Source organism: Cervus elaphus, chromosome 7 (assembly GCF_910594005.1).
Source record: "Cervus elaphus chromosome 7, mCerEla1.1, whole genome shotgun sequence".
Classification (NCBI taxonomy): domain Eukaryota; kingdom Metazoa; phylum Chordata; class Mammalia; order Artiodactyla; family Cervidae; genus Cervus; species Cervus elaphus.
The window spans coordinates 40,099,979-40,127,213 of NC_057821.1; the positions used below are offsets into that span (position 1 = coordinate 40,099,979).

General features: G+C 43.2%; 1 protein-coding gene across 13 annotated transcripts in view; it reads left to right on the top strand.

Annotated features, from left to right (window-relative positions):
- Positions 1-15,607, top strand: part of KIF13A (kinesin family member 13A) — a 196,549-nt gene extending 180,942 nt beyond the window's left edge. For 5 of the 13 annotated variants that reach the window (XM_043908448.1, XM_043908452.1, XM_043908450.1 and 2 more), the window contains 6 exons: positions 1,110-1,157; positions 2,222-2,333; positions 3,725-3,876; positions 4,393-4,497; positions 10,496-11,287; positions 14,017-15,607. In XM_043908448.1, the coding sequence (XP_043764383.1) occupies positions 1,110-1,157; positions 2,222-2,333; positions 3,725-3,876; positions 4,393-4,497; positions 10,496-11,287; positions 14,017-14,037 (1,230 nt within the window). In that variant the 3' untranslated portion in view covers positions 14,038-15,607. Of the gene's footprint in view, positions 1-1,109; positions 1,158-2,221; positions 2,334-3,724; positions 3,877-4,392; positions 4,498-4,841; positions 4,884-10,495; positions 11,288-14,016 lie in introns of those variants that run through there. The other 8 variants (XM_043908454.1, XM_043908457.1, XM_043908458.1 and 5 more) reach the window with 5 other exon arrangements.
- The last annotated feature ends 11,628 nt before the right edge of the window (positions 15,608-27,235 follow it).

Genomic DNA, 27,235 nt, shown 5'->3' on the forward strand with positions numbered 1-27,235 from the left:
AGTCCAACTCTCACATCCATACATGACTACTGGAAAAACCATAGCCTTGACTAGACGGACCTTTGTTGACAAAGTAATGTCTCTGCTTTTTAATATGCTATCTAGGTTGGTCATAACTTTCCTTCCAAGGAGTAAGGGTCTTTTAATTTCATGGCTGCAATCACCATCTGCAGTGATTTTGGATCCCCAAAAAATAAAGTCTGACACTGTTTCCACTGTTTCCCCATCTATTTGCCATGAAGTGATGGGATCGAGAGTCCCTTGGACTGCAAAGAGATCCAAACCAGTCCATCCTAAAGGAGATCAGTTCTGGGTGTTCACTGGAAGGACTGATGCTGAAGCTGAAACTCCAGCACTTTGGCCACCTCATGTGAAAAGTCGACTCACTGGAAAAGACCCCGATGCTGGGAGGGATTGGGGGCAGGAGGAGAAGGGGACGATGGAGGATGAGATGGCTGGATGCCATCACCAACTCGATGGACATGGGTTTGAATAAACTCCGGGAGTTGGTGATGGACAGGGAGGCCTGGCGTGCTGCGATTCATGGGGTCGCGAAGAGTCTGACATGACTGAGCGACTGAACTGAACTGAACTGAACTGATGGACCAGGTGCCATGATCTTAGTTTTCTGAATGTTGAGCTTTAAGCCAACTTTTTCACTCTCCTCTTTCACCTTCATCAAGAGGCTCTTTAGTTCTTCTTCACTTTCTGCTATACGGGTGGTGTCGTCTGCATATCTGAGGTTATTGATATTTCTCCTGGCAATCTTGATTCCAGCTGATACTATTTAGGAATTGCTTCATCTTTTAAGATGCAGTAGTATGGTTTTACAAAGAGAATAGGAATTCCTTGTCTTTTAGAGAGTCATAGAGAAATATTTATGGATAAAAAATTTTAAGTTAGAAAATCTGAATACTTTTTTAAAGGTAATGATAAATATTACAGCACAATTATGATAAACTCAAATAAATAAAGAAATAATAAATATTAGGAGAAAGAATGAGGGGAAGGAGAAGGTCATACAACCTTCAACTGTATGTGTGATATTTTATCTAGTTAGTTATGTTAAATGTATAAACCACACTGATGAAACCATTCATCTCTTACAGGTCTCTTCCAGTCGACCAGACCTTTCTGGCTTTGACGATGATGATAAGGTGTGTGCCTGTGGGCATGGTCAGGTTATTAGTGGGATCTAAGTCTGGAAATTTAGTTTATCTTGGTGTTTTTAAAATCTCTGAACTTCCCACCTTAACCTGATGCAGATCATTGTCTCCACATGTCCATTCCCAAGTTCAAGTACTTGATGTGAAATTGCTATGCCCTCTGAGTATTACATTGTTACTTAGCATGATACGTTCCTTATCAGGATCATTGCATACATAATCAAATAAATATATGTTTATGGGTCTAACTCTAAATGACTATATCCACCATAGCAAAATCAAAATTATTTCAAATGGGGAAAATTAGGAACTTGAAATTAAGGATATTGTACAGCATTATCTTATTCATATGTAAGTTATTATTCTGGGGACTATAGATGATTCAGGAAATATCAAAACAGATTATGCCTTCAAGCATTTTATTTTAATTTTTATTTTTAATTTATTTTTTATTTTTTTAAGCATTTTAAAATCTAGTCCTTAGAGATGACATTTCCTGAGAAGCTGAAATAAGGTTAGTTAAGTGTATATGATAAAAAGGAGGTTTCCCCCTTTAGTATACCAATATCTTTGCCAGCTTGGAAGTATTACATATTAAGTATATATAGAGTAACCATACCACCTAATTTGCCTGGGGCAGTCCAAGCTTATGCCAGGCTACCTAGGAAAAATTGTCAATGGAACTGTTTCACTCTCAAGTGTTGTAGGTTGATCTTTAAATTATCTGGTCATCTTAGGTACATAACAAATTTATAAAAGTGGAGCTTTAATGAGTCCTGTAGGGGTCCAAAAGAGGATTTCACTATATCTGTAATGATTTTATTAAATCTTGAACAAATAGAATAAACTACCAACATTTCTTCACTCTGGGTATAACCTTGGTTATGATAACACTGGTCATATTGTCCAGTATTTTTCTACATGTTAGATCTATTTTATAATTTAAAAAAAGAGCACATACTACCATAAAAAGAAATAGGAAAAAACTCCAATCAGGCTTCTTTTCTCATTTTAGAGGAACATAATTACACTTAACCCGCATTTCTACCTTGTAGGGTTGGCCAGAGAGCCAGTTAGACATGTCTGACTACAGCCCGAGTTACCAGGATGTATCGTGTTATGGAACTTTGCCTAGGGATTCACCTCGAAGGAGTAAAGAAGGTAGTGGTGAGATATTTTTTTCTGTGTTATCTCTTTATAATTTCTTAGGAAAGGTGTGGGGGGAAATTCTTTTCTAGATGGCATTTAATAAGATAGAAAGCTGAAATTCTAGTTTGCTAGATGATCCAAAAGTGTCTTCTTGAATAGAACATATCCTGCTCACTTATTTAATTTTCTTTTCTTTGTATCCATTATATCATCCAATTAATAATAGGCTTTTTGTGTAGCACTTGTAATTTTCAAATCACATTTCATATATCATTTCCTGATTTTGAAATCAGTTTTGAGACACATACAAATCTTATTATTACATTATGGTTAGAGTTCATTCTTTACCAAAAGCATATCCACCTCCATCATGGTTTTGTGCTCAAATCAAAGTATGTTATTACAAGAATATATCTCTGACTCCTAAGGAAATTAAAAAAAAATGATACCAGAAATGAATTTGGTCAGTGACAACATTATTGCCTAAATATGTAATTTCCTAGTGCCCTGAAAGGAATAGCATTCTTAGAATTTTTCAATCAGCTCTGTTACCTTACCTACACCTTATATTTTACCTACTATGTTCCTTTGTACCAGTGAATTGAAGAGAAAAATATAGAAGGAGAAATAGAGACCCCAAAAAGTAAAAAATGAGTAAAAGCAAGAAAAAAGGAATTGTCCTTCCTTAGTCATATGGAGCAAGGTGGCTTGAGGGAACAGTGGCTTGCGAGAGAACTCACATAGTACTCGGTTACTGAGTTAAGATTGAGCCTCTCCTTGCCTTATGCAGGGGCAGAAACCAAAAGATGCCAAGATCTTAAAATCCAGCTGTGAAAATGAGATATGTAGAAAATAAGCCAGTAAATCAGAAAGTGCCAAAATGCATTTACAGATAATACGGGCTCTGAGAATTCAGAGAAATAGAAAATCAGCGTGAGTTGAAATTGGTCTGTGAAGTGATGCTCAAGCTGGATCTTGACAAGAAGGTAGAAAATTTGGTTTCTGATTTCTTTGCTGCTGTCCAGGCCTTGGACGATTCTTTTTAACTTTGTAGATCCATCTCCATTCTTGCCGACCTGTCTTAATGCTCAACCAAATACAGCCATCACTCAGTATCCGAGGGCCACTGGTTCCCAGAGCCCTTGCGTACAAGTCCCATAGTCAGTACTCCGTAATCCTCGGAGGCAAAACCCTGAGGCTATTGAGGGCCAACTGTACATTTAATGAAAAAAAATCCATGTGTGAGTGGACCCATGCAGTTCAGACCCGCGATGTTCAAGGTCAGCCGTATTCACACACTGGTTCTTTTGTTCCGCCAGATATTCCTGCTGGCTCTGGCCCTGCCTCGCTCCCTGTGGGTTGGTTAAAGTGCTGTGTGCCTGTAAGCCCGTGCCTTTTGTCTTCCCCAGGTTGTGCATCAGAGAATCCTCATGCCATAACAGTCAGCCCTTTCAAAGCATTCTCTCCTCAGCCACCAAAGTTTTTCAAGCCCCTAATGCCTGTAAAAGAGGAGCATAAGAAAAGGATAGCACTTGAAGCAAGGCCTCTTCTAAGCCAGGAGGTAAATGCTTGACTTGTCTGTACTGTGTACAATAGAATGGACGCTCTGTGCCCCAGCAGAAGTAACGCTTTGCATTAACACAGTCAGATGCCGCAGGTTGGCATGTATGGGTTATCACCCCGTGGATTCTGTTCAGAAATAAATAACCTCTTTCTCAAGCACACAGGGTCATGGTAGAATTTCCTGCTTGTTGTTACTGCTGTTATGTTCCTTGTGCTTATGGCTTTTTTCAGAGTATTTCAAATGAGAAAGAGATGTTCCCTCGGTGTTTTGCAGATAGAAAAGACCTTTTTTTTTTAATGTGATAAATTCAGTTACACTGTTTGCACAGAATCTGTGTAGTCTTGGGAGATTTTCATCAGTAGCTGAACTCAAGGCTACAGAACTGTTGGCTGCACTACTCACACGTAATACAAGTGTTTGCGTTGCTTTTCTAACGTGCACGTACATACTTAAGGTGTGTCTCGGCCATGGCCGTCTCCTGTGTGATGCATCTGTGTGTCTTAACCTTTGCAGAGCATGTCTCCACCTCAGGCACATAATCCTGGCTGCCTTGTGCCCTCGGGAAGCGATGGCAGCCGCATGCCAGTAGAACTCAATAGCAAACGTGAGAAGAAGATTGTAAGTCCTGGAACCATTTCTGTCCTATTGCCTGGTGGTGGGTTTAAGGCCCTTTCACAGACAATCATCCAAATACTTTAGAAGAAATTAAGAGATGTATTGAGTCTTGGCTTTTTTTTTTTTTTCCTTCTGACACATGTGACCATCAGTAATGAAATTTTGCATGAATGTGGCCATGACCTGTGATTTTTCTGTGTTCCATTTACTGATTTAATTATTATTTTGCTTAGTATAAATTTGCTTAGAAAGAAAAAGGCACCTTTCATGATTCTAGTCTTTCAAATGTGTAACAATCACTTGAACTAATATTGAATCTTTCTAATGAACCTGTACACGTTGCCCAGATTCTGAAGTTAATCTACCTTGAGGAATTGCACTTACTTGGAGTAAGTAATCATGCATTTAGGTGTGGGTGTGTGATAGCTTTTCTTGTGTTGCCTGATGCTGTTGCCAAGATTATCCTGTAGTTTGTAGCTGCTCCGCCATCCATCACCGGCCATCCCCGTCATCTGGACCTCCCAGGTAGCCTCTTTACATTCGCTGGCAAAATAGATTCCAGCTCCCTCGGTGTCGGTCTTGCTTTTAGGGTGGCTTCTCTGTATTTTACCATGGGTAGGTTGAAACTCTACCTTAAAAACCTCATTCCCTAGCACTTGGTTTTCACATTTCAAATTTGAGAAATGTTTTTTAGAACACGACATACTAGGCACTGGGGATCATAAGTGCCACCTCAATTTAAAAACAGAAGTGTGTGTTCTGGGGCCTGGAGAGAATTCTCAAATTCTGTGTCTCAGCTTTCGTTCTCCTGTGGTTCCCCAGGCTTCGAAAATGGGAGGCAGCTTGGAGCAGGAGGGGTCTGCTTGCTGCTCTCGTCTGCATGCAGTCGGCTCTGCGGGCAGAGCGTGGGCCCTTGCCTTCCCCAGCTGCCCCATGTCAGATTCATTCCAGAGTGTCATCAGTGCGGGGTCTTTTGTTTGAACCTCTAGATTCTAGAAGATGCTGCTGACGCACACGGTGTGATGCTAACTAGAACCTCCGCCTGGATGTGCAGCAAGCCAGGCTCCTGCATGCTTGGAGCGCTCGGGGATCATAAGAAATGAGCTGCTCATTCCACCTGTCCATTGAGGAAAGAAGAAAAGGCCCCATTGTCCCCTTCTGCCTCTCTCTCTCTCTTCCCCACTTTGTGCTGTCTCTAGTCCCCTCCCTAATCCCTGCTGGAGGAGAGCTTGCACACCAACAACTGCTCCTCGTCTCCCCCAAAGTTAGTGAGCTCTCCAGTCACACACTCGACTCCCCCTGCTTAACTGATAAGGGCTGCAGCCTGGGCCAAAGAGTGTGTGTGCGCGCGTGTAGTCGCTCAGTCGTGTCTGACTCTTTGCTACCCCCTGGACTGTAGCCTGACAGGTTTCTCTGCCCATGGGATTCTCCAGGCAAGAATACCGGAGCGGGTTACCATTTCCATCTCCAGGAGATCTTCCCAACCCAGGGATCAAACCTGCATCTCCTGCATTGGCAGGTGGATTCTTTACCACTGTGCCCCCTGGCAGGGCCCAGGTTAAAGGAGCCAGGGTCTAATTTTGTTACCCCTTCAGTTCTCTGGCTGGCCAACTATCTGTTTATTGACATGGCACCCACCTACACACTGCATGGGTACTACATTGTAACCTATCTGAACCATACGTTTTGGTAGAACACACCATCAAGAAATTGCCCCGCAGATAGTCTCACAGCTCACAATCTGCTTCGTAGTTATTTTCTTCACTTTCCTTTAATTATTTTAAAATAAAACCCATCTCAGGACTGTTAGCTAGCAGAGAGTAGGATAGAACTAGATTCTCTTGATCCAAGAAGTTCTGAGCAGCAGTTAGATTCTCTGTGATCAGACACACCATGAAACCCACTAATCAGGGTTTGATGGAGCCATTTTTCTTGCTGGGGTCTTACTTGAGAGACTTGCATCTACTTTCTTAGAAATCTGGCTCGCCGCACACTCTTCATCTCTGAAACTATTGAACCGTTTGATTTATTTCAGATAGCAGCTTTTCCAGGATGTTTCGGTAGATTTTAAGGGTATTACTTGCTTGAACTGAGGTTCTAGTTTCTGTTTGGGAAGCTTTTATTTTATTTCTCCTCTTATAAGTGGATATAAACTGATTTATTCCTGAGTTCCTATTCACTTTCTTTCTGTTTCCACTCTTGGAAAAATAGAAGGCAAATCAGTGGTTCAGTCTGATCAAAGGAGTTTGAAATCATGTTGAGAAGCAATATGGGGACATTGTTCCTTTTATTTTTCAGCCCATCCAATTACCAAAGTAACCTGTCATTTCACATAAAATATAGTAAATATAGCTGTGCTTGATTCTTCAAGCAATATTTTGTTGTCTCATCCAATTTGGGAAGATAGACAAATGCACGTTGTGCCTTCCATGACTAAGATAAAAGTAACAGGACGTCTTTGCAGTCTCTCTTTTAAAGTCATGAAGCAGACAGAAGAGCAGAAAGAAAGTCAATTCTCCCTCTCTTGAATCCTGCACAGACAGCATATGGTTTTTGTCTCTCATCTTACAGAGGAAGAAACGCGAGACTTGTTGAGTGATTTGCCCAGTCTCACAGTAAACGAGAACATGGGAACAAAAGCCCCATCCATCAGTAGAATGGGCTGACACCCCAGTGACTCCCGGGGCTCCCAGTCACAGGGCAGTTTCATCACCCTGCTGCTGCTGTTTCTTCAAAGGGTCCACCCTCCCCTTAATACCATGGACAGAAGTACTAGGGACCCTTGGCTGATGGAGTCTTTCTGAAAACAGAGACCATCAGGTAGATAACTGATGAGAATGGGAGTGCAAATGCCTTTAATCAGGGAAAGTCCTTACAGAAGGTCACTGCTTTAATGTGAGTTTGGATTCTCCTTAAAATCAAGGTGTTTCCTCTAGAGGTAAATATCAGCTGCATAAACTGAATCTCAAAAAATCAACTCATGAACATAGTAGCCGCAGAGAAGCAGGAGAACTTGACTCTGAGTCGTACTTTTAGAACGAGTTTTCACTCTGTCCTTAAGACATAGTAGGGAGGTGCTTAGTTTAGTCTCCTTTAAGGTAAATGGTAAATAATACCTCTGGCATAAAATGTTTCTAATATGTAAAATGGATAAGCAACAAGGTCCTACTATATAGCACAGGGAATATATTCAGTACCTTGTAATAACCTATCATAGAAAAGAACATAAAAAAGAATGTGTGTGTGTATAACTGATTCACTCTGTTGTACAACAGAAACTACCACAACATTGTAAATCAACTATGCTTCCATTTAAAATTTAATAAAATATACAGAGTGAAGAGATCCTGCCAAAAAGAAAAAGTCTGTCTAACCAAATTCCTTTAAAATGCAGTTTAAGCCACTTAAGTCCTCTTTTCTCCTTGGAAACCATAATTTCATAAACTTTCTGTCTCCCTTTACATGTTGGAAAATGATTAATCTCTACTCAGTTTTATTTTTTCTGGAACTAGTTGTTCCTATTCCTTTAGCCTTTCTCTTTAGGTCATTCCCAACCCCACCCCAGGTGCCTAACTTTGTCCTGATCCCTATTTGTTTTTGTAGACCCTTCAGTCTTACTAAGGTCATTCTAAATTATTTATCTTTCTGATATTAATATATGTATACCTATTTCTACACATTAAATTTGTGATTGAATGTTTCACTCTGCAAAGTTATATTTTAGGTTGACCTTTCCTCAGTGTTCAGAAGAAATAGCTGCAAGCATTAAAAGGGACCCAGAATATTTAATTCTCATCTTCAAATTTGGTTTTCCTTGCAACAACTCACTTTTTAGTAATCAATTGCATCATGTACTCTTGGGCTTGGGGATTACGCTTCTTTGCCAGCTTCAATTAGAAGGAATTATAAGAGAAACAAACACTTGAAATCCAATTTGGAATCTGAACAAGTCTAGCAGTGTGTGTGCTAAGTTGCTCAGTCGTGTCCGACTCTTTGTGGCCCCATGGACTGTAGCCCTCCAGGCTCCTTTGTCCATGGGATTTTCCAGGCAAGAATACTGGAGTGGGTTGCCATTTCCTACCCCAGAGGATCTTCCCAACCCAGGGATGGAACCCTCATCCCTTGTGTCTCTTGCATTAACAGGCGGATTCTTTACCACTGAGCCATCTGGGAATCAAGTCGAATAGAGCATCTAGAAAATAGAGCGAAGGTTACAGATTCAGACAGATCTGTCCAATTTGTGCCCCTTTTTTACAAACGTTTTCCCCTAGTCCCTGGGGAGAGAACTCTCTACCCCACCGCCCGTTGAAACAGTGCTGTTAATGCTTGATTAAAATATAGTTAAAGATAAGATAGCAAGGTCAGTATTGCCAAAAATTTGGTTTGCTAATTTCTGGAATTTTATCACTGATATTTAAGAGTCATCTCTGATTAACAGCCAAGGAATGAAGACTAGTGATGCTTTTAAATCATTTATATTCAGGCTGTTTTAAAATCTAAGAAGCATTAAAACACAGCTATTTTTTAGGTATTTAGCATCTTGTGAGATAGGGAATGTTGCTGTGAAATTCAGTGGATGAAATTTATGTTCATTTGTGAATTCCATCTGCTGTCTCTGTGGAGTGTCTTCTTCCTTCCCTCCCCATCCTTCTCTCTCCCCAACCTCTTCGCTCTCTTGAAATGAATAAGGGTAATGTTTTCAGGTCTTTACAGTCACCCTGTTGTTTTACTGAGTGAAAGGTCATCCACCCAGCAGTGTCCAGGGACATTCTAAGAGCAAGGACCCACTGTTGTAACTCCCCGAGGGCAGGGGCCATACCTGTCTTTGCTCAGCATTGGTATTCCTGGTTCTTAGGACAATGACTGGCACGTAGAGGATGCTTAATGAATATTTGTTGAATGAAAGTCACATTTTAGAAGAGAAAAGGAATGCTTGCTGTGTCATCAGATGTTTATAAGGTTAATTAGAAATGACTGGATAGTAACAGGCAAAAGGAGAAGATGGCGACAGAGGAGGAGATGGTCAGATGGCATCAGTGACTCAATGGATGTGAACTTGAGCAAACTCCGGGAGATAGAAAAGGGAAGCCTGACAGGCTGCACGCAGTCCGTGGGGTCACAAAGAGTTGGACACGACTTAGCGACTGAACAAGAAGATAATACTATTATTTTTTATTTGAAAAGTGTCCTACACTGTTTTCCACCAAATATAAAAGAATCATTCACTTGGGAAAAGAGACTGGAAGTTGATAATACCTACTCTTGCATATTTACCAACCTTTATAAACAGAATCCTAAAGCTATTTGACAAAGGAGATTTCCATGTAATTCATAGTATCTTCCTCACCTTGTAGCCAGAGGCTTTATCCCTGCTTCTCAAAAACCCTGGAATAACAGTTGTTGTCAGATTTAGTATTTTACACAGTTAGAGTGTTTGGTGGAATACTGAGAATGGCTGTTGAAATTGTGTTCTTTGTCCTTTTGCTATTGTGGGGGCCTTTATTTCCTGCTTTTCCTTCTCATAATATAGCCCAGAAACTGTTTGCCAAATCATCTTATTTTTCTGTACTCTGCTCCCCGAGGTGAGGATTGTGAGAATAAAACAGCAGCTCTTCCCAGCCTCTGCAGTCCCTCTGCTCATTTAATTAGAAAAGGGAAAACCTCCAACTGGAAACTAATCATGAGGAACTAATCAAAAGGCCACTGCACTTCCTTCCATCCTTGCCCTTAAAGCAGGAAAGGTTTCTAATTATTAGCATTGAGTGAGCACCATTAAACCTCCTGCATCCTGAATGGTAAGACTTTCATGCTCATAGATCTCTGAGGATAAGGTACCTGTGTCCACAAACAGGTGACAAGATTTAACCAAACTCAGGAAGGAAAAAGAAAATATCCTAAACGTGTGAAGGCAAATGCCTTTAACAGTAAAGTATTTGAAACTTGTCTCAACCATCCAGTCGCCATAAGGAGCTCATGGCTGACTTTTGCTTTGTTTCTGTAGGACTCTGAGGAGGAGGAAAACGATCTAGAAGGTCTCAGCCGGAAGCTGATAAGTTCACAGCCTTATGTACCTGTGGAGTTCGCTGACTTCAGCGTTTACAATGCCAGCTTGGAGAACAGGGAGTGGTTTTCTTCTAAAGGCGATCTGACGAACTCAAAGGTCCTAGAGAAGGAGGTGTCCCGCAGCCCCACCACCAGCAGCATCACCAGTGGCTACTTTTCCCACAGTGCCTCCAACGCCACCCTGTCCGACATGGTGGTCCCTTCCAGTGACAGCTCAGATCAGCTGGCCCTTCCGACGAAGGACACAGACTCCAGCGAGCATCCCGGACCATCCCTCGTGCAGGATTTCAGACCATCCTCAAGCAAAGAGTTGACAGAACTAGAAAGAGGCTTGGGAAAGGAAAAGATGACCGAGGTGCCACTCAAGGAAAACAGTGCCTTAGCCAAAGGGAGCCCATTGTCCCCCAGCATCCCGGAGAAAAACTCCAGAACCCTCTATAGGACCAGCTCATGTTCAGAGCAGGATGCCTGCTCCAGCAAAAACGGCCAGCCGGCCAGGGAATTCTGCCCCAGGGAGGTGACCGTGGAACACACCACAAACATCCTCGAGGATCACTCTTTCACAGAGTTTATGGGTGTGTCAGATGGGAAAGATTTTGATGGTTTGACAGATTCTTCTGCTGGAGAACTATCAAGTAGGAGGAACCTACCAAATACGACAGACAGCAGGAGTGTCTCACATGGGCCACAGGACCCTGGCCAGCTATGTTCCTCGGCAGAGAATGACCAGGTGATACATTCCAGGGGTGGTCCTTTGGGTCCCGTGGTATCAGTGATGGCCGCTCATTATGCCCCAACCCCCAGAGGCCCTTCCTCACGGTGACTTAGTCGAGAGATTCATCCAGGTGTTTCTGACAGGGTAGATGAGCCCTCTTGAACCATGCTTACATGCTGCCCAGCTAGCTGGCTATGGGGGAACAAGTCTGTAAGTCTACTTTCTTAGTTTCAGAGGGGAACTATGACTTACATAGGACCCATGGCTTTTTTACCTGACATATAGGTTCCTGTTGAATTAATCATTCACATGGATAAGGATCGATCTCGTATTCATTCCCTGAGATGTTTAATTCCTGGCTATCTCAAAGGATCCTGATATGAAATATGGTAGATTTCATCAAATCAGTGATTTCTTTTATTAGATACACCTTTTTTTTTTTTTTTGCCAAACCGTGAGACATGTGGTATCTTAGTTTCCCAACCAGGGATCGAACCCATGCCCCCTGCATTGGAAGTACAGAGTCTTAAACCACTGGACTGCCAGGGAAGTCCCAAGATACACCATTATTTTATGTATCATTAAGAAAAAAAATACTTCCAATTAAAATCAACCATATCAGCAATTTCAGAGTTATAAAGCACAGGCAGGGGGAAGGTATGCCTCACAGATTTGATAAAATATAGACATTTGATGCCCATAGGATAAAAAATGTGTTGGGGAAACAGAGGTGGGTTCCCTGAGAAATTAAAGTTTGGGCTTTGGAAGTTACCCAGGCTGGGTTTTTACAGTATTTAATTTTAATAGTGGAACAAAAAAAAGTGGGGTCTTGCTGATATTCCCAAGAAAACTAGTGAATTATGTGAAAAAGAGGTGATGTGCTTCTGAGTACCACTATCCCTTCTCATCCAGGACCACTGTTTTGGTCCCAGACCCCAGCCACAGCTGTGTAAAGGGTATTGAAGCACCAGGTTTAGCAAAACAAAGAGCTGACAGAACTAGGATGGCGCTGGGTGAAGGCAAAGGTGATCCCGGTGCCCTTCAGTCTCTCTGTTATGCGGAGGAAGCAAAACAATCCAGTTTGGTGCTATTCCCCCGCCCCCCGCCCCAAGTTTTCTGAATTAGCCCTTAAAATTTCAGTCTGTGGTCACATATATAGCATATTCATAAATAAACTGCAAATACCAAAGAGTGGTCTCTTTTACAACTCAAAAATGACTTCTTTGCCCAACATAAGCATAAAGTTACTCATTACTTTTCTAACAAGCTAAACATTCATTTGTTTCAGTCTTCAGCTTCCTTTTACACTGATCTTAAGCAGAATCTGCTTGGCTGGTACATCAGCTTTTCAGTCCTTTTCCCAAGAAGTCCAGGGGTTAATTCTTCAGTCTGGAACAGTGCTTCTCAAACCTAAATGCGCAATAGACCCACTGTGGGGTGTGGGGAGAAGAGACTTCTTAAAAATGCAGATTCCCAGGGGCTTCCCTGGTGGCTGTGTTGGTAAAGAATCTGCCTGCCTTGCAGGAGACACGGGTTCGATCCCTGGGGTCGGGAAGATACCCTGGAGAAGAGAAGGGCAACCCACTCCAGTACTCTTGCCTGGAGAATTCCATGGACAGAGGAGTCGGGCAGGCTACAGTCCCTGGGATTGCAGACAGTCGGACACGACTGTGCGACTGGCTATTTCCTGGTGACTTAGTGGTAGGGAGTCCGCCTGCCAGTGCAGGGGATACAGGTTTGATTCCTGGCCCAGAAAGATGCCACATGCCACGGAGCAGCTAAGCTCATGTGTCACAACTATCGAGCCTGTGCTCTAGAGCCCAGGAGCCAAGATCGCTGCAGCCCGAGTGTGCTAGAGCGCATGCTCTGCAAGAAGAGAAGCCACCACCACGAGAAGGCCAGACGCCGCAGCTGGAGGGTGGCCCTCACTTGCTGCAGCTAGAGAAAAGCCCGCACAGCAACGAAGACCCAGCACCCACCGAAAATAAATACACAAATAAAATTATAACAGCAGCAAAAAAAAAAGTACAGATTCCCAGTCGTGGCTGCCCCGCACACCTCATATTGTGCTTCAGTGCCGGGTTGGGGGAAAGCTGTTTTCACAAACCCTCTGCTGGAGGAATATGGGGTAGGCTGTCTGAGGGCCACACTGCTTGAGGCACGGCCCAGAGAGGAGGGAAGGGGACCGCAAGCCCCTCACCCCCTACTCCTTGTTTCGTCGCCTCGATTATTTAGAAGCCAATAACGGGAACAGTACCTAAATTCTGCTCCAGAATAGCGTGTCCCTGCCAAAGATCTTGGTTTAAAAGTGAAATTTACAAAAATATTTATTGCATCAGGGTAATAATGTTGGAACTATGGTGAGTTTTATCTTTTTTTTTTTTAATTGCTTTAGTGTTTTTGTTGTCTTGGTTTTAATCAGTTGTTTCAACTGGGTTAAAACCGGAGGACTGTTGAAGTCCTCAGGTTTGACTTTTGTTCTCACCCTGGTCTGACTTCGAGTTGTGGACCCAGGAATGACGTGATTTTCACTCTCACTTTGGGGCTTGCGGTCATTACTTTTCCTAGAAGCTTCACCTTGGAGCTCGATTCTTCCCCGTACAGTGTAAGCTCCAGAACAGGATTCCACAGTAAACTGGGTCCTGTGGTTTCTTCTAGGAAGAGCCCCTCATGGGGGGTGGTCCCCGTGGGTGGGGAGGGCAGGTGGGGACCGGAGCTTGCACTCACCCACCTTTGCGTTCCAGGGGAGCACCACTGCTCGGTGAGAGGCAGTGAGCACTTCCTCCGAAGGCCACAGCATCTCTGCTCCGGTCGCCTCCCAGAGCACCAGCCCATCTATCAAACACGCTGCGGCCCGACCGGACCTCACACCAGCACGGAGAAGCCACGGCTTCCAGGGCCACCTCCTCCCCTCTCCCCTCCCGAGCCGGGAGAAGCGGCACTTTGTCACTTGGGTGACTCGGCAGCCTCTGCTTCCTTCCAGAGAACTGAAAATCCTGGCTTCACAAAGTGACAGTATTTTTGTTTGCACTCACTACACACCCCCACGGTGTAGAAACCTCCACAGATTCAAACAGACTTTATTCTTGTACAATTTTAATCAGTTCTTACTGTAGAATCTGGAGTCAATGCTCTAATTTTTTTTTATAAATAATATATATTATGTATATGAAATGTATATCTATAGTATGTCTGGAGAGACAGGACTGCACACTGAAATGGATAAAAGTGGTTTGTAGAAAATCGTAAGGTACTGGACTTTCTTACAAAGCAGCTCGGGCGATCTGTCAGAACACAAGCAGATGAAAGAGATGGTCTTGCCTGAGAATGAGGTTGCAAATCCCTCTTTGCAGCAAAGGTTACAGAATGCCGTTCTTTATAACCAAAGAACTTACCCAAGACTGAATGTTTTTTGCTGTCCACTCTTGTTTTATGTGTACAAACGTGTTTGACTGCAAGTTCGGTGCCATATGCCCTGTGGCTCCCAGGCCACGTGCTGCCGTTCTCTGTCGTGTTTCCCAAAGCACACTGAAAAATCTCACGGCTCCGTTCTTTGGTCTTCCACCTGGTCCGCCGCCTGCTGACTTGACGCGGTTCGGGAACCGTTGACAGCGACTGGGGCTCTGATCCCCGCCTTTCCTGTCCCTCGGTCCAGCCCAGCCAGGCAGCTGGGTTATGCGGAGAGCAGTATTACTCTGAGAAAACACATGGGGTTTTCCTTAAGGGTGGGGTTGGGCGGGTGGGTGTCGGTTTTCGTCTCTTTGTGGTTTCGTTTGGGGTTGGTAGGTGTTTGTTGTGGTGTGGTTCTGCCGTTGTTTTATTTCATTTCTGGAAAACGCTGAAGGGATGACACGAGCCGTGAAGTTCGCGGGTGCCCACTTCACAGTGTCCGCAGGAGATGGTTGAAGACAGATGACCCTGCTGTGTGTCTTCATCTGTAGAATCCTTTTACCGATGGAGACCCTGAAGAATTATGTGTGCGGAAGTTCTTACAAAAGTGCTTTCCGTACCTATTGTGTAGATGCTTGTATAGCTGGTCCAGATGTACAGTAATAAATGTGTCGTGGGCGCGAGCGAGGGTGTATAGCCTGCTGTACCTTTTCCCTTGAAGTTCGCAGCATCCGTAAGTGAGTAAGATATTGGAGATTTTAATGCAAAGCTGCTGTTCATGATTTTTGTGTATAGTGAGCTGACTGTAGTATTTTACTATTGACTGTTTAAAAAGAGAAAGACTGTAATTTATATCCCCTTTCAACTTTATTGTATTTAATTGGTACAGACTGTGTGTGCGTGTGTGTGTTTTAGAATACAGACTGTCTAATTCCGATTTTAAAACATCCATTGTTTGTCTTTAATAACACTGCCACTAGTTTCAGATCAATTTTCCAAATTTGTTTGTATGCAAGTCCCTGTGACTTAAATAATAATAGTAACAGCAGACATTCATTGGGGGTTTACTATGTACTAGGCACTGTTCCCACCTTTTGATATTTATCTCGCTTAATCCTCACAGCAGTGGATGCCATGGGTTCTGCTGTTATTAAGTGTTGGATGAAAGGAAAACAGAAGCGGAGTGGTTGGCGACAGGGAGCAAGCGGCAAAGCCAGGATTCAACCCAGGCTTCCGTCAGCATCTCCTGGTGCTGGGTCTGGTGACGCGGCGTGGAGGGATGGGCCCCCGAAGGGAGGAGAGAGCAGGAGGGCGGTGGCAAGAGTCCCAGGTCTGGACTGAGCGCCATTAGCAAGGAGCCCGTGCGGCAGACAGGCCGCGGTGGGTTACAGGAGGTCCCGACACTCCACCCCTTCTTTAGAGGAAGGAGCAGGGCCTGCCACCCCAGGAGCAGTGGCACACGATCACTTCATCTGAAAGAGTTATCTAAAAATGGCTTTCCAGAATCCTTTCAGAAAAAGTTCCATTCACAAGAGCCTTTCTGATGTGATCAGGAACTAGTTCTAGCCTGTTCTGGACAGACCGTGACTTTCGTAGATTTCCAGGAGAAAGTAGATGGGGAAGAAAATTCAAATTATTTTCATTGTATAGAATGGGAGTTGGGGGAGGGAAGCAGCTATTTAATGTTTAAATCATGACAACCGCAAATACAGTTTAAGACAAAAGAAGCAAATTGTCACTGCCTTTACTAGTATGAGATAAGTGGTATTTGGTCATGGGCATTGTCATTTCTCATTGGCTATGGGAAGGCACACTGTTTTTAAGATGTTTTGGATAGTTAAATGTAGCCCTATGTTTACCAGTTCATTTCCAAAGTACAGTATTACTGCTGTCATCGCATTTGTTTATCATTGTTTGGACACACATTTAGCATAGCAAAAATTTAGCTTTGTGTTTCTAGGGCACCAACTTGTGGGAAGAAAACCTGTTCATAAAAAAAAAAAAAATACCTTTAGGATAGCTAAGGGCTAGATATGGTCTTCTAAAAATTACCCTTTCTAGCCAATACTTACTTTGAAAATTATAATATTCAGCTTTAGAACTGTGTTGGGGGGAAAGGCAACTAATTACATGATTACTCTTTATTTTTTAAAAGTAAAGCTTTCTGGTCATGTACATTTGAACAGTCTTAAAAGATGTAATGGAGTAAGAATGCTTGCTTTTTTTTCTAGACCAAGAGATAAAAGTAGAAAAGGATGCTACCAGTACACAACCATGTAGAGATTTTTGTATTAAACCTTGAACTTACTGCACTAGCACAAGTGTCTTTCTGTAATATTGAGCCTACTTCCTGAATTTAAAAAAAAGACAGGAAGTCAGTCTGAAATGTACAGTAGTTTGTCTCAGAGTTTCTCCTAACCTGGAGAAAAGGCAGTCTATTCTCATGCCCAGACATCTGAGGGTAGACGGCATCCTGCTGGCAGGGGAATCTGGAATGTGGAAGATACCATGAAAATGCCAGGAGGCAAGTTCTGCCCTTTAATACAGTATGCATTGGAGCTAACAGGAGTGAAAAAATCCCAAAATCTTCCAATCAACCTGCTTGTCCTTTGTTTCTAATCCCCTGAGCTGAGGGGAAATATAATTGTAGGCTCGAGTGCCACTTAATAGTCTTTTTTTTTTTTTTTCGCGGATGCTGTGAGTTAATTTAAGTTGAAATAAAACTTAGTCTTCATCTTCCTGAAGTTCTCAGACATACACTCACCTCTGTGTATTTTTTGGAAAGACAAGTTATTCTCCCTTTTGTGAGGGGTGCCCGGATCATTGTGTCAGTTCTTAGACTGGAGCTCAAGAAGATGCTTAGGATGGCTCAGTCTGTGGAATTTGAGCCCAGCTGGCCACGGCCACCATCTTGGAGCTTATTACTGTGGGTATCTCATCGCCAGGTGGCCTTTCCGAGAAAGGAACTCTTAAATCGTTGTGAGACCCTATGTATGAAGAAGACATTGAGATGGTGATTAATAGAACAATAAATGTTTCACATACAACAAAAGGTAAGTTAGAACTGGAGTCTGGGGAAGAAGATCAACTTGAAGGGGGAGGAAAGTCCAGTTTGGTTTAGAATTAGAATAGCACAAACCAACTTGACCCTTTCATGATGTCTAAAACACTTGTAACTGTTTACATTTTAAACCCAGAGAACATTGGTGTTTGTAACAACTTTGTGTACCTGAAGCAAATCATATAGGGATATTCTTGGGTTTGTTATTGTTTGTCTTTTCTTAATCTAGCATGTGTTTGGGAAACTGTCACAGCAGAGTAGATATAATTGTCTTTGACTGAAGGTCCTTGGAGAATGAATCTGAGCCAAAAGCCCTACTTTCGTGTGATTGATTAGTTACACTTGTTGAATCAGCATAATCTTTACCAAGTGTATGGTTAACCACAAGTAATCCAAGCTCCTTAGAAACACTGGAGTTAAAGTACTTAGCCACAGCAACAGCCAAGAAGAGAGCAGTTCACCAAGAATGATTTAAGATCTAACCTCAGTACCACTTGTGTCCAAGGCCGTCTTAATAACAGTGTGAGAACCCCAAGTTACCAACTTTTTTTTTCCCAGTTCTTCTATATGTAGTGGTGTATGTTTGTGAGAAAGCCAGTGCATTAATGTCTAATGCAAAATGAATTACCCTTAAACTCAGCAGCTTAAAACAATACAAATTTATTATCTGACGATTTCTGCAGGTCTGGAATTCAGGTATGGGCACTTGTAGGTGGTTCTGCCTCTACCTGCTCATGAGGTTGCCGTCAACAAGTCAGCCAGAGCCGCAGTTATCTGAAGGCTGGACTGGAGCTGGGAGGACCCACTTTTCCGGTGATTCAGTCACGCAGCCTGTGAGCTGGTCTTCCTCCCCACACGGGCCTCTCTGTGATCTTCGAGTGTCCTTCCCCGTGGTGGCTGACTTCCCCCACAGTGAGCAGTTCTGGAGAGCAAACACAAGCCACGGAGCCTCAGATGTCACATTTTGTCAATCGTACCGTGTTCTGTTCATTTGAAATGAGTCAGGAATCCAGGGTAGAGAACTGGGCTGTTTCATGTCTTTTCATCTTTTTTTTTGGCTGCACCGTGAGGCTTATGGGATCTTAGTTCCCCGAGCAGAGATAGAACCCGTGTCCCACCGCGGTGAAAGCATGAAGTCCTAACCACTGGACTACCAGAGAATTCCCAGACTCTCCCTTTTGAAAAGAAGCGTCTAAGAATTTGTAGGCATATTTTAAAACGGCCATAATTTGTTCGGAGTTATTAGGCTGAGGCCATGGGGCCAAAGTGAAGCTAACTGGAATCTATAAATGAATATAGGAATCCAGCTCATTTATAAACAATGAGGTCACATGGAATAAAAAGGGAAAATACTAGAATTACCTGACTATGTCCATTATAGCCAGTAATCATACTGCACCAATGTTTCTGGTAGATAGTTCCTGGCAAATGATCAGGAACTATTAATTATGCTTCTATTTATAGTTATATTTTCACCTTTGATTCTTTTCAGATTTGCTTCATTAGAGGAACAATGAATAAATTTTATGGCTTTGCTCAAAATAGAAAATGAATCTTGGGAAATTCAAATACATTACTTATGAAGGCAAGCAATTACTAGTGATTAGCTTTAGAAATCAAACTGCCAGCAAAAGAAGAGTTTATGAATCTAGGAATTTTTTCCTTTGGTGAAGATACTGAGAAAGGTAGGATTATTTTACTATGAAAATGTCACACATATCCAAATGTTTGGAAATATGCAAAGGGGTTGGTTTAAGGCTCTTGAAGCTTGTAAAATAAAACTTTAAATCCAAAAGAGACTGACTGGAGGGGGAAAAAAAACTTTCAAATAAAGGGACTTTTAACAATCATTTAAAGAATAGAAAAGTAAAAGTAAGTGAACAAAAAGTGGTACAGATATGTAGAAAAGGATTGCTGAGTGGTTTCTTCCTGTTTAAAATTTGCTCAGTTGTATCCGACTCTGTGACCCCATGAACTGCAGCCCACCAGGCTCCTCTGTCCATGGGATTTTTTCAGGCAAGAAAATGAGTAGTTTACCATTTCCCTCTCCAGTTTAAAATTCAGTTCAGTTCAGTCGCTCAGAAGTGTCCGACTCAGAGTAGGGTAAATATTCAGTCAGCTCAAACCCTGCTTTAGGGCTGTTTCTCTCTCTCTCTGTCCCCAGACCCTGCCTTCCACCCTGCCTTCTAGTCCTCAGATGGGTCTAGAAGCACCTTTAGTTGTTCAGTCAGCCAGGAGAGGCGCCTGTAATCTGTTGCCCTCTGCTGCCTCCTGCTGGCCCCAGTGTGTGTGTGTGTGTGTGTGTGTGTGTGTGTGTGTGTGTGTGTGTGTGTGTGTGTGTGTGTGTGTGTGTGTGTGTGTGTGTGTGTGTGTGTGTGTGTGTGTGTGTGTGTGTGTGTGTGTGTGATCTGTTGCCCTCTGCTGCCTCCTGCTGGCCCCAGTGTGTGTGTGTGTGTGTGTGTGTGTGTGTGATCTGTTGCCCTCTGCCGCCTCCTGCTGGCCCCAGTGTGTGTGTGTGTGTGTGTGTGTGTGTGTGTGTGATCTGTTGCCCTCTGCTGCCTCCTGCTGGCCCCAGTGTGTGTGTGTGTGTGTGTGTGTGTGTGTGTGTGTGATCTGTTGCCCTCTGCTGCCTCCTGCTGGCCCCAGTGTGTGTGTGTGTGTGTGTGTGTGATCTGTTGCCCTCTGCTGCCTCCTGCTGGCCCCAGTGTGTGTGTGTGTGTGTGTGTGTGTGTGTGTGTGTGTGTGTGTGTGTGTGTGTGTGTGTGTGTGTGTGTGTGATCTGTTGCCCTCTGCTGCCTCCTGCTGGCCCCAGTGTGTGTGTGTGTGTGTGTGTGTGTGTGTGATCTGTTGCCCTCTGCTGCCTCCTGCTGGCCCCAGTGTGTGTGTGTGTGTGTGTGTGTGTGTGTGTGTGTGATCTGTTGCCCTCTGCTGCCTCCTGCTGGCCCCAGTGTGTGTGTGTGTGTGTGTGTGTGTGTGTGTGTGTGATCTGTTGCCCTCTGCTGCCTCCTGCTGGCCCCAGTGTGTGTGTGTGTGTGTGTGTGTGATCTGTTGCCCTCTGCTGCCTCCTGCTGGCCCCAGTGTGTGTGTGTGTGTGTGTGTGTGTGTGTGTGTGTGTGTGTGTGTGTGTGTGATCTGTTGCCCTCTGCTGCCTCCTGCTGGCCCCAGTGTGTGTGTGTGTGTGTGTGTGTGTGTGTGTGTGTGTGTGAGATCTGTTGCCCTCTGCTGCCTCCTGCTGGCCCCAGTGTGTGTGTGTGTGTGTGTGTGTGTGATCTGTTGCCCTCTGCTGCCTCCTGCTGGCCCCAGTGTGTGTGTGTGTGTGTGTGTGTGTGTGTGTGTGTGTGTGTGTGTGATCTGTTGCCCTCTGCTGCCTCCTGCTGGCCCCAGTGTGTGTGTGTGTGAGATCTGTTGCCCTCTGCTGCCTCCTGCTGGCCCCAGTGGGGGTGTGTGTGTGTGTGTGTGTGTGTGTGTGTGTGTGTGTGTGTGTGTGTGTCTGTAATCTGTTGCCCTCTGCTGCCTCCTGGGGTGTGTGTGTGTGTGTGTGTGTGTGTGTGTGTGTGTGTGTGTCTGTAATCTGTTGCCCTCTGCTGCCTCCTGCTGGCCCTAGCTCTCTGTGTGTGTGTGTGTGTGTGTGTGTGTGTGTGTGTGTCTGTAATCTGTTGCCCTCTGCTGCCTCCTGCTGGCCCTAGCTCTCTGTGTGTGTGTGTGTGTGTGTGTGTGTGTGTGTGTGTGTGTGTGGTGTGAGCCTCACCAGTCTCAAACTCCCTCTCCTGCCGTCCTAACTTCTATGGTTTTCCTAACGTCTTATCCCGAAGGCTTGGCGAACTGGGTTTCTTCTCACAGACCAAGAGGCATCCCCACAGTGCTCTCAACATTTAATTGCCTCTGTCTCCTCTCTCCCCTTTCATTTCTTTTTAATTTCAAACACATTTATTCTCTAAATCACTTTGAGGTTGATTTGTGTCCTTTCTCCTCCCCTTCCTGTCTCACAGGAACCGCCGTTATACCACAGAACCATTCTCTCTACGCTCTGACTCATAAGGAAATACTCAGACCTCCTAGCTTTGAATACGTAAAGGAAGGCTCTTGGAATTAAAACAACTCTTTTCCTCGTTCAGTGAAACTTGGCTCTCAAGGTTACTTGTCACCTGGGTGAGGTCTGAAAGCCACGCTGTGTTCAGGAAACTACCCGCCCCTCTGTGAAGGCAGGCATGGAGCTGACAGACTGTGGAGAACCAGAGGGCACCATGATTTGTAGGCAAAATGATACCTGTGTTTAATATTAACAAACATCCCCACTGCATCATCACTGAGCCTAAAGGACTTCGTATGTAGCATCTCCTGAAGTCATTTCAACAACCCTGTGAGGTAGATACTGTCATAACCCCCTACTTTGTAGATGAAAAAACAGAGTCTTAGGTTAAGGATTTGTCAAGATCATAAGGGCCAGAAAATGATGGAGCTGAGCATCAGATCCAGCAAGATGGTCATATTCAGGCTGTCAGTTCCCAAATCCTGTCCAGAAGAACCGTATAGTGGTTGCCCCGATATATTTGACTCCCAGTTTTTTGACTTTCCAGCGGAAAAGGGAAAACTACAGGCGGTGTGGCGTTCCTCCTTCCTTCTAGTCAGAGGCTTTGCTGTCTGCACCACCATCATTGGTGATCTCCAGTCTCTAAGGAAATGAAACAGAGGTCCTAACTAAAGGTTGGGACATCCCTGATGATTCTGTAAAGGGATAGGTTGGATCATTCATCAAAAAATAAAAAACCAACAACTTAAAAAAACTCGAAATAATCAAGCTTATTCTAGTTTAAAATCACTCAAGGTCAGACAGCAAGTGAATGGCAGCTTCAGACCTGATGTCTGTTTGATGTCAAAGTCCAGCTCTGGACTTCCTGGTGGCTCAGATGGTAAAGAATCCTCTTGGAGTGCAGGAGACCGGGGTTCTATCTCTGGGTTGGGAAGATCCCCTGGAGGAGCGCATGGCTAACCACTCCAGTATTCTTGTCTGGAGAATTCCATGGGCAGAGGAGCCTGGCAGGCTACAGTCCATGGGGTTGCAAAGAGTCAGACATGACTGAATGACTAATACTTCACTTCAAGGGGTGAGTTATATTCTCAGTGGGGGGCAACCGCCCCCCCCCCCAAAAAAAGGCCAGATCTTTCTGTGGATTTACGTTAATCCTGTCTGACCTGACCCCAAGCACATTTTCAGGTCTACTGCTCACTGGTCATCCCCTTGCTCCAGGATCCCTGTGCTGAATTTAACTATCTGAACCATGCTTAACTGGATCTCTAAGACTCATGCTTTTCCATGAAGAGAGCAGTGGAATAGCTTCAAAATTCTGAGAGAAAGTCAATCTGTACTTCAGTTTCTGGTTTGTTAATAATTCAAGAACAAGGGCAAATAATAACATTTTAGGCTGAGACACAGAATTTACCACCTATGGACAATCCCACTGAAAGTCGCTTAAAGGAAGTACTTCAAGAAGAAGAAAATTAAACCCGGAAGGAAGGAATAAAAGCCAAGAAAGTGATGAGCAAAGAAACTGGCTGATATATGGTTAAATCCAAAGAAGCATCAACAAGGAATTCCCTGGGTAGTCCAGTGGTTAGGACTACTGCTTCCCCTGTAGGAGGCCCAGGTTTGATCCCTGGTCAGGGAACCAAGATCCCACGAGCTGCATCCTGCGGCTGAAAAACAAGCAAAAGGAAAAAAAAAAAGCACAACAGAACAAAACTTGTGTGGAAGTGTGAAAATGATGTGGGATAAAAATATTGTCAACAGTTGAGAGGTGTGATTAGAGTGAAAGCGTTCTATAGTGCTTATATGTCCTGGAAGAGGAAAGACTGATCGATTTCAAATGATTTGTGTTAAAATGGAAGGAAGGAAATGTTACAGCTTTCCAACCAACAGCTGGGAGGAAAGGCAGAGACAACAAAGCCATTAATCCATTAATAGGCAAAAAGGAAGGGAAAGGCAACATAGAAAAAAAACAGGGTAGCTAATTAACAAGATGGTAAGAGCAAATCTAACTAAATCCATAATCACAATATTTGTTTGTTCTTTCAGTCGCCCAGTCACGTCTGACTCTGCACCCTTAATGGGCTGCACAAGTATTAAACTTACCAGTTCTGTCAATCCTTTGTTGCACTGATGAGAAATAAGAGATGAACGTTAAGAAGAAACAGTAATGTATATGTTTCAGTGCTATTCTCTCAAATCATATTGGTATATGGCCAAAACCATCACAATACTGCAAAGTAATTATTCTCCAATTAAATAAACTTTATAAAAAAGGAATAGAAAGATTTTTTAAATTACTCAATGAAAACAAAGAACACGTCCCAAATAGTGTAAAACTCACTGGAATTTGAATCAGGAGATATCCAACCTGTTAACTAAGTCACAAAGTTGTGACCTCAAGTATATAGCCTAACCACTGTGGATCTCAGTTTCCTATAATGAAACACAAGAATATCTCAATAAAAACATATTATATGAATAAATAACAGAATGGAAAAAATGCTTCAAAATCTGACAAGCATCACAGAGAGCAAAGTTTTTATCTAAAGCATAAATACATAACACAAGTATCGAGAGAAAGTCAGTTTTTGGTCAAGAGTGCACTTGTTGGCAAGACTTGCTGATGAAGTCTCCCTGGGGATTAGGTCCATCCAGGCCAAATCCCCAGAGCAGGTCCAGAGCTCATCAAGGAGCAGCAAGTGGCCCTCTTCCTCCCAACTCCCACTAGAGATAACAGCTGTCACCAGCCAGGGCCACTCTCCACCCCTCAGGAAGCATGGGTCTTCATTTCTGTAAACAATAAAGCCCCAATACAATGGACACTTACAAAGCTGAAGAAAGTCCACTCGTGCGACTGGCTTAAGCAAAACTTGATGGTTGGTTTCAACCTGTGAAGTCTGATTTCTTTGGTTCCTAATTCCATGTCTGTGTTGACCTTTTAGGAAAGAATTGGATACTCTGTGCAGGAAAGCTAGCTTCCTTTATTTACAGCATCTAGCAGCGTGCTCCATAGACAGTTGGTATCTGTTATAATATTTCCTGGTCAATCAGCTTTGAACAGATACTGCTGCTTAATTGACTTTTTTTCTTCCAATTTTATCAAGATGTGATTGATACATGACACTGTGTAAATTTAAAGTGTACACCATGATTTGACTAAAATCATGACAGGATTATCACAGAAAGTTTAGGGAACATCCATCATCTCATATAGATACAAAAGTTAAGAAACAGAAAAAACTGTGTGTGTGTGTCTGATGACAACTCTTAGGATTTACCCTCTTAACAACTGTCTTATATAACATGTGTGCTAAGTCACTTCAGTTGTGTCCAATTCTGTGCGACCTCATGGACTGAAGCCCACCAGGCTTTTCTGTCCATGGGATTTTCCAGGCAAGAATTACTAGAGTGGGTTGCTGTGCCCTCCTCCAGGGGATCTTCCCAACCGAGGGATGCTCGAGCATCTCTTATGTCTAACCTGAAATGGCAGGGGGTGGTTCTTTACCACTAGCGCCATCTGCAGTGTTATCTATAAATATCATGTTGTACATTATATCCCTAGGCCTTATGTATCTTGTAACTGGAAGTTTGGGGTATCTTTTGACCACATGCATCCAATTCCCCCTCTCCCCTTACTCCTATCCCCACCTCTAGTAACCATAAATCGGATCCCTTTGAGTTTGTATATGTATTTGTTTTTGAAGTATAATTGACCTACAACACTATGTTATTTCCTGTTACACAACACAGTGATTTTTTTCTAGATATTTCAAAATGTTCACCACCACAACTCTGGTTACAATATGTCACCATACAAACATGTTGTTGTTCCATCACTAATTCGTGTCTGACTCTTCACAGCCCCGTAGACTGTAGCATGCCAGGCTCCTCTGTCCTCCACTGTCTTTAGGAGTTCACTCAAATTCATCTCCATTGAGTTGGTGATGCTATCTAACCATTTAATCCTCTGGGGAATGACCGTATTCCCCATACTGTACATTTCACACCAAGGACACACTTATTTTGCAACTGGAAGTTTGTCCCTCTTAATCTCCTTGTCCTATTTTTTTATTCCCCCCTCCTCCCTCCCCTCCAGAGACCACTGACTGTTCTCTATTATACATAACTCTGTTTCTATTTTGTTACCTTCACTTATTTTTTAGATTCCACTTATAACTGAAATCATACAATAGTTGTGTTTTTCCATCATTTCTTAATCTTTTTTTATTTATTTTAATTAATTAATTTATTTTTTTGGCTGTGCCAGGTCTTAGATGTGACATGTGGGGTCTAGTTCCCAGATCAGTGTTTGAATCTGGGCCCCATTCCTTGGGAGCGTGGAGTCTGAGCCCCTGGGCCACCAGGGAAGGCTCTGCTTAATCAACGTTAAAGGGAAGGATACATTTCTCAATAATTTAAACCTGGGATGAGATAGGCAGTGTAAATTTACTTTCCTAAGAAGAAGGAATCGTGGGTATCTGCCTAGACTACATTCACGTCTCCGCTTCGGCTCAGTCTTCCCACCCTCCTCATTTTTCAGAACCTTTGCCCTGTTATTTAATGTGGAATGGTATTCTGATGTCAGAGTAACAGTACATGACTTTTTGTTGAGTCAAGTCAATAAGCATAGCTGACTCTTACAAATATCAACCATCCCAGGGAGTGAGTGCTTCCAGTCATTACTTGTGAATGATTTTCAGTTAGTGTGTCTATTATCACTCCCTAGGATGTAACCCTATAAGAGCCCCAGCTTAGCTCAGTACTCCTAACCTCATTGTAGAAAAAAATAGGCCAATGATATTGCCAGCCTGACACATCCTACCTGGCCATATTCACTTTTTAGAAAGGTGAGCTGGTCTCTCCAAATAAATTGAGGTTGTTTAACAATAATTTAAACAAATCAATACAAGCAATTTTTTAAAGAACCTTCCTTTGTAATTTACGTATGTTGGGAATACATCTTAATCCTATAAGCCTTTCTTCTGGAAGTATCCCCAAGCTGTGAAAAACTGAAATGCTTAGATCTGCTGATGATTCTTCCTAAGAACCAAGCAGCATCTAGGTCTCTGGGAAATAGGTTTGAAACCGGGCTCCAAAGAGCTCTGGTACCACAGTCCTTTATGTCTCAGCACAGAGGAGAATTCAACAAGAGCAGAGCAGTAGATAAGAAGTGATTTATTAGAATAGGATGCTTGTGAGGCTGACAAGTGGGTGGGCGAGAAATGCTGCGTCCCAAGAATTTACTGGGCTACAGTTGTACAATAAAAAATGTGGGGAAGGGGAGAAGAACTTCCTTCTTTTTCTTGAGTAGATATCATGCTTCCATCACCAGTTCCTCCTCCAGGTTGAGCAGGGGAGTTTTCTTGTTAGGAAGATTCCCTGGAGAAGGAAATGGCAACCCACCCCAGTATTCTTGCCTGGGAAATCCCATGCACAGAGGAGTCTGGAAGCCTATTCAGCATGGGGTTGCAAAAGAGTCAGACAC